At 36.1% G+C, this 7,346-nt stretch overlaps 1 protein-coding gene across 1 annotated transcript; it reads left to right on the top strand.

Moving 5' to 3' along the window:
• Positions 1–903: 903 nt before the first annotated feature.
• On the top strand, positions 904–2,074 carry LOC145057247 (phylloplanin-like). Its single transcript, XM_079005026.1, has 2 exons — positions 904–1,116; positions 1,614–2,074. Exons 1-2 carry the CDS (start codon positions 939–941, stop codon positions 1,892–1,894), a joined length of 459 nt encoding a protein of 152 aa, XP_078861152.1. The 5' UTR covers positions 904–938; the 3' UTR covers positions 1,895–2,074.
• Positions 2,075–7,346: the final 5,272 nt, after the last annotated feature.

Below are 7,346 nucleotides of genomic sequence, written 5' to 3'. Positions count from 1 at the left end.
GTTGATTAAATAAGTTACACATAAGTTTTAGTTTTACACTAAGTCATCATTAAAAACGTAAGATGGATGTGTGTGGCTTTGAAAATTGCACAAATTATGTTATGTAACATTTTTAGTTTGTCCATATAATCTTCCTATGCAAAATCATTAATCTCAACAAATTCTTGATAGCTTACAATTAAAATGTCTCCTTTCACATATATAATCTTTGCTTTGGTTGAATGTAAACAAAATCATTGCCAATCTTTAGATGTTGACAAATTGTCAAGTGATATGTCTAATTAAAAGGGCATTTGGCTAGCAGTAAAGAAATATATTTTCAAATAAGATGTCATGGTTCAAGTCTCATTAGAAGATATAGATGGTTTAAGAGTAAATTAGTTTGCCGGTTAAAAAATAGTGATATGTCTAATCGAACCCTTAGATTTTCAACTTATAATCAATTTGATTACAAATGGAAGTGAAGTTGTTATAATATTAATATTGACAAATGAAGTTATTTAAAACATCAACATATCTTTTTGTCACTTTGTTTAGTACATGCAACAAAATCACTTAACTAGATTACAAGATATATAATCTAAAACATAACAAACAATGGTTGTTTTTTACTAGAACAGAAAAATCTTTCAACTATGGATTTAAATCAAATATGAAAGTAACAAACTGAAAACATCAACATAAATGTATAGTTTTGCAATATGTTTTTTAGGAACCATGACGTGTAAGAAATTTCAAAGGGCAAACCCCACAAGTGTATACCATATGTACATTTATACTACACCACTTGCATGGCAAAATTCGATGGTATTGTTTTGATTAGGAAGAGAAAATATCACTTAGATGCATGTTGATGTCTTAGAAAATGACATTGTGGCCTATAAATAGGGAACACAACATTGTATTAAGCATTTCACTTAGCTCTTTAATTTATATCAATGGCTTTGAAATCTATGATCGTTTTGGTGGCCCTTTTAGCAGCAGCATCACAAGCTGAAGCTCAAATTCCCGGACTTCCTGGTCTCCTCGGCATAATAAGCATCAACGGAACCATCTTCTGCTCTACTAATGGAAACATCATTCCTAATGCTGCCACCCCTACACCTCCATTTTCAAGTAAGTTATGTTAGTATATGATATACAAAGATCCTATTAAAACTCTACAATTAAGTGTAATTGTGCAAGAGTAGTAAGCAACACGATGGATGACCCCTTTGGGAAGTCCTTGTGAAGGGTTACCCAAAGTGGTCAATATATGGTAAATGCACATGAGATGTTGCAAACTGTACAACTTGACACAAGTACTTATCAAGGGGTCAGTAAAGTAAGCTATTCTTTTCGTCTAAGCACGTAGTTAAACGAAATTCTAATAGGATTCACTGTTCTCGTGCTTTAAAACACTGTAGAATAATTTTTTTATGATTAGGATTGCATTTGTCTTTATTTTATCTTTTATCTCTTAGGTTTAAGCTTATAAACAATTGCTTAGTTTCTTTCGTATGTAACAGAAATCTTAAATTATATCTCCAGAGAACATATATTTTTCTCCCTAACATTCAATCATGCTACATTAATCTTTTATGTGTGCTTCTTGTTTTGTGATTGACATGCAGATGCTCTAGTCCAAGTAACATGTGGTGGCAATGTGATAGCGTCAGCCATAACAAATGGATTAGGAGGATTTAACATCGTACTGAATCCCCTTAGTTTTCTTCTCACTAGTATTCTATCCTCTTGCAACGTTGTTGTTGCTTCACCACTTTCTAGTTGTAACTCAAGCCTACCATCAACTGGATTTCTACAAGCACCACTGCAATTGATTGGGAATACTGTTCGGGGCCTTTTGAGTGTTGTCACCTTGATTCCCTCACTATTCCAGCTTATTAATGTTTGATGTATGGATGATTAATCCAACATACCTTATTTATAAGTATATAACTATAATAATGTATGAATAAAAGAAGATGTAAGCCTGTAAGGTATCTCTTCATGTTTCAAAGGTTTGTAATATATAGTATGTATTTTTTAAATAGTGACTAAATTAAATATTATGTGAAAGAGGTTATTTCACTCATCTTTGTATTCAATTCAAGTCTCATACTTATAGTTTCATATATCATATTGGTTAAACATTGGATAATTACTCAAGTCTCATATCTTTATAGAAGTATATAACCAAATTATAATCAATCCCACGAAGAGGAAAAAATTGTCTACCAATTCATGAAAAGACCAAAAAAATTTCAAAGTATTATGATGTGTTTGGGAGCTTCTAGTTTTTAGTTTTTAACGAAAAACTCGATTTAAACAAAAAGTTTTGTTTGAGAGTACGAGTGTTTAGTTTTAATTAAAACAAAAAGTTTCAAATCTAAAAATTATCTCATATAGTGTTTAAGAAAAAAACTATTGAAAATTTTTAATCAATTTCCAAAATTGTCCTTAAAAATATATTTATCTTTTTTAAAAGGTTGGTATTTTATTTAATTTTACACAATTCAAAAGCTTCCAACTATTTAAAACAAAATTCAATTCTGTAACGTTGTTTAAATACCATAATATTGTCTTGGTATTAAAATATTTTAATACTAGGTGTGAGACCTGTGTATTACATGGGTTGATTTAAAAAAATATTAAACATTAAATTTGAAACATCCCAAAATTTAAGACCAAAAATTTCTTTTTAATAAAACATTACTTTAAACAAAGACATCATTCCAAAACATAATCTGAGTATAAGTTTTCAAAACACTTGTTTATTATCAGAGTAAACATTCCCAGGCTGACTAATCTATAGTGTGTGCCATGCGATCACCCCGAGCTCCCCCCTCCGCTACCGGAAGTACCTGAAAACAAAACTGAAAATCGTAAGCACGAAGCTTAGTGAGTTCCCCACCTTACCACATACCACGCAAAAACACATACTGCACATTCTGGGCCACGCCCGCTATCCTGGGCCTCGCCCGTTATAACGGCCCCGCCGCTCCAGGCCCCTCCTGGCTTTGAGCCCCGCTCGGATACAGATCTGTTTCACTTAGGCCTCGCCTGTCACAGGGCCTCGCCCACTATCATATAATAGCACATAAACGTATCACATAACATTACATAAGCTAAACATATACTAACAACTCTTACTCTAAGGCCTCGCCTATCTCTGGGCCCCGCCCGAGTCCTGCTACTGATGAGTCATGGAACCTCGTCCATACTCCAGCTGATAGTGAGGTTCGGGCCCAGCCCACCCTCACTCCTTCCCTAACTTGGGCCTCGCCCCTGCTCTGCTGCTACTGAAATGTGGAACACCATCCACACTCTGCTATTGGTGAGATACGGGACCTCGCCCTCTCTCACCTCCCTACCAGGCACATACAAGTATCACACAGACAACAAGTATAAACTATCACATAAACCGCTCCTTGGGCACCCGCCCTCTGTCATTGGACCTCGTCCAAATATCATACTAGCATATTGTGCCTAGGGCTAACCCCCGGGTCTTCTACTCATAACTACATGGGCCGACATTGTGGCCGTCGACCCATTCATACAAAGGGAAACTCACCTGATACTGTTGAACTGCTGCTGCTAACCCCTTTGACAGCTACCTGACCGCTAACCCCGAACTGCTGCTCCGCTAGCTCCCCGAGCTACCAATAACCACCCAACACTTAGTCTAACTGACCTCCAAGGGTCAACCAGGTCAAATCTGGTCCAAGTCAATGTCCTGGTCAAAGTCAACCTTCCAGGTCAACCCTACTCGCCGAGTCACCCTACTGACTCGCCGAGTTCATAAATCCAGAGTCCTTCCACTCGCGACTCTACTCGCCGAGTCAGCCCCTGACTCGCCGAGTTTACTGATTCCCGATTCCTGTCCTGTCCAACTCACTGAGTCCTGGCTCGACTCGCTGACTCGAGTCTTAACTCGAAGAGTTTGGGACCACTCGACCTGACTCGCCGAGTCTAAGAACAGACTCGCCGAGCACACGACAATCTTCATCCAACTCGCCGAGTTGTTCATCCAACTCGCCGAGTTCATGCCTATCTTCATCCGACTCGACGAGCTGTTCATCCCACTCGTCGAGTTCTTCCTCATCTTCAAGCTACTCGCCGAGTCCACTCGAAGGACTCGTCGAGTCCACTAAGATCCACTTACATGCAGAGGACTTCCGAGTCATGCATGAGTTCCAAACTGTAGATCTACCCTCCCCAAGCCTATTTCCCACGTAAAGTTGCAAACTTTACGTGTAGAGAGTGAGATCTAGGCAAAATACACCCATAGCTAGGGTTTAGGACCAAGAGACTCCAATTTCCACCCAATGGCTGCTACTTTATGGGATTCCATACCAAAACAAGCATGGATCTGAGGTAGCAACCTCAGATCTGGACCTCAAGCTCAAGATTGGTCTTAAACATGGCTCAAAAGCCTCAAAACCCATAACCAAGGAAAAACTAAAGAAGGGAAACGAATTGATACCTTCCAATGCTCTGAAATGCTTCCCAAACTTCAGATCCAAAGCCTCTCCCTGATGCTTCAAAGATTTCCACTCCTTCTTCTTCCTTAAAACCACTCAAAATGGCTAAAAAACTTGAATGAACACAATGGGGGCTTAAGGTGCGGCGTTCTGGGTGTGAGAGGCTGTAAAGGAGCCCTAGGAAGAAGATTGAGACGTTAAAATAGGTTCCAAGCCCCGGATTTAGGGTTTTCCTCGCACAGACCAGACTCGCCGAGTCCGAATGGCTGACTCGTCGAGTCGGTCACTTTCTTATCGACCCGGATCCCGCTCCGACTCGCCGAGTCCTTCCTTTGACTCGTCGAGTCCCTCTTAAATTTAGGGTTTCCTTTACTTTCTTGGCTTTCAAAATCCTGGGTGTTACAAAATTAAAGTGTAAACTGAAAATATATTTTAATGTACAACTTTAAAATAAGAAATGAAGAAACATATTTATTGCAATTTAATATCATATATATGATATTTAATACTTTACATATATAACTATATGACTTTAATTTTAAAAACTAAAACAAATCAAAAATTGACAAGTGGATAATATTTATTTCAAAAATACCATAAAATAACAAGTATCAAAACTCATGAGAGATTGACATGTGACAAAAAAAAAACATTCATTTATTAAGGAGAATTTAAACTTCGCTTAGAGCAATTTGTATATTTGAAGATCATTCCAAGTATTTCGTGATTTTATAAGATTCACTAAAATCATGAATAATTTAAAAGGTTTTTGAAATAGGATATAACATTATTAGAACATTTTTAATGAGAACTTTTTTACAATATATTATTATGAACTTTTCTTGTTAATAACTTATTATCATTGGAATATAAAATTTATTTGTTTTTTTATTGACCGTTCAATATATATAGTGTCGTCGATATATTTCTATGGTTTGCCATTTAACTTCTTCGTACTTTAGTCATATTTCATTTTACCCCCTTAAATATATTTTAGTTTTAAATATTATTTATTTATTTACTTATTAATTATTTATATTAAATATGTAATGACATTTCATTTATGAAATATAAAATTATAATGATTATATAATTTTTTTCTTTATTTTTTATGACTATTCCGTAATAGTTTTTTTTAATATTAAATTTTCCTAACGATATGTTGCAATATATTTCTTTTGAAACAATGTATTGTAATATTTTTAATAAAGTTAAAATACAATGTATGTTTAAAAATAATAATTAAAAAATGAATTTTATAGAACATTTTAGATAGATATAGATAAATTAGTTGAATTTGTATTAAAAAAAAGGTTAATCATTTGAGTGATTATTTAATTATAGGTTAAATTATTAAAATGATGATGTAACAATAATTTTAAATTTTTTTTGGAACCGGCAATTTTTATTAAGAGACTACCCCCTAGCAAGAAGCTAGAGGGAGCCAAAGATACAAAACTTCATCAATTACACAAAATAAAAAAGAGACATAAGCCATTCTCCCCATACAAAGTTTCCTATCCCATACCTATGTTTGATCCAAACATGGACCATTGATCTAACACCTTCAAACACCAATTCTGGGGAGAAGAATTTTGAATTAAATATTCTATCGTTCCTTGCTCGCCACATACACCAAAGTGCCCCATATACGCTTGAGAGTAAAGTTGCTCTGCGTTTTGGGCATTTCCAAGTCGTTGCAATATAATTTAGCAACTCTTTTATACTAGGAAGTGTCATTGGATTGATACCACACCACTTCCATATCCGGTTCCATATATCAGCAGCAAAAGGACATTTAAGGAGCAAATGGTCCGCTGATTCCATTCCTGAGACACACGCACTACATTGTGTAGATTGAACTTGTATCCCTCTTTGTTCAAGGGCAATCGCAGTTGGGATGCGGTCCATTCTTGCTCTCCAAATAAAACAATTTACTTTGATTGGGATCCACTTACTCCAATGAAAAACACCATCTGGAAGCAAGTGAGCTGCACGATCAATCCTTTCCCTTAAAGCTACAACGCAGAACTGATCGTCCGATTGAAAGTCCGATTCCCATCCAGTTTCAGATTGATTTCTTCGGATAACATTAGAATCTGCAATATTCATTTTATTAAGAGTGAATTTACATTTATCTATATTTTTCCAAACCCCATTTAGATATCTAGATGACATGTGAGTTGTGCGCCCTGCATCCAGATTATGTAAGCCTTGTATGATTTTCGCCCAAAGTGCACTACTTTCATGGTAAAATTTCCATCTCCATTTTGAGAGTAACGCCAAATTTAATGCTTTAATGGAGCCGAGTCCTAGGCCTCCCACCTCTTTTGGAGCAATCACCTTCTCCCAAGCCACCCAACGTATTTTTAGAGTATTGTTAGGTCCTCCCCATATAAAGTTCCTTCTTATTTTCTCCAGATTATCGATCACTCCTAACGGGGCAGCAAAAATTGATAAAAAGTAAGTAGGAAGACTCCCTAAGACTGACTTTGCAAGGGTCATTCTTCCACCAAAGCTCAATGTTTTTGATTTCCATCCGGAGAGTTTATTGTTAAGTTTTTCAATCACCGGCAGCCAAGAACTTTTACGATTCATGTTCGCTCCCACTGGAACTCCTAAATACGTGAAAGGTAATGAACATGACTCACATCCTAATGGTGAGGACCATCTTTCAACTTCGTGAGAGTCCACATTAATTCCGAAGACTTTCGATTTATTGAAATTAACACTAAGCCCGGAAGATACTTGAAAACATTTGAGGATCCTAGCCAGATTTTTTATATTTTGCTTTGACCATTCGCCAATGAATAAGGCGTCATCCGCATAGAATAGATGAGAAAGCTATATATTGGAGTTTGGAATAGAAATTCCATGAAAAAC

This window comes from Lactuca serriola, chromosome 6 (assembly GCF_051521515.1).
Source record: "Lactuca serriola cultivar US96UC23 chromosome 6, Lser_US96UC23_V15, whole genome shotgun sequence".
Taxonomy (NCBI): Eukaryota; Viridiplantae; Streptophyta; class Magnoliopsida; order Asterales; family Asteraceae; genus Lactuca; species Lactuca serriola.
This window is presented reverse-complemented; position numbering and strand designations above follow the sequence as displayed.

What these genes read in the sequence shown, in the direction of transcription:
- LOC145057247 (XM_079005026.1), top strand. Translation starts at nt 939, where the DNA reads ATGGCTTTGAAATCTATGATCGTTTTGGTGGCCCTTTTAGCAGCAGCA. An exon ending in CCCTACACCTCCATTTTCAA is followed by an intron (nt 1,117 to 1,613) that starts GTAAGTTATGTT and finishes ATTGACATGCAG; the next exon opens with ATGCTCTAGTCCAAGTAACA.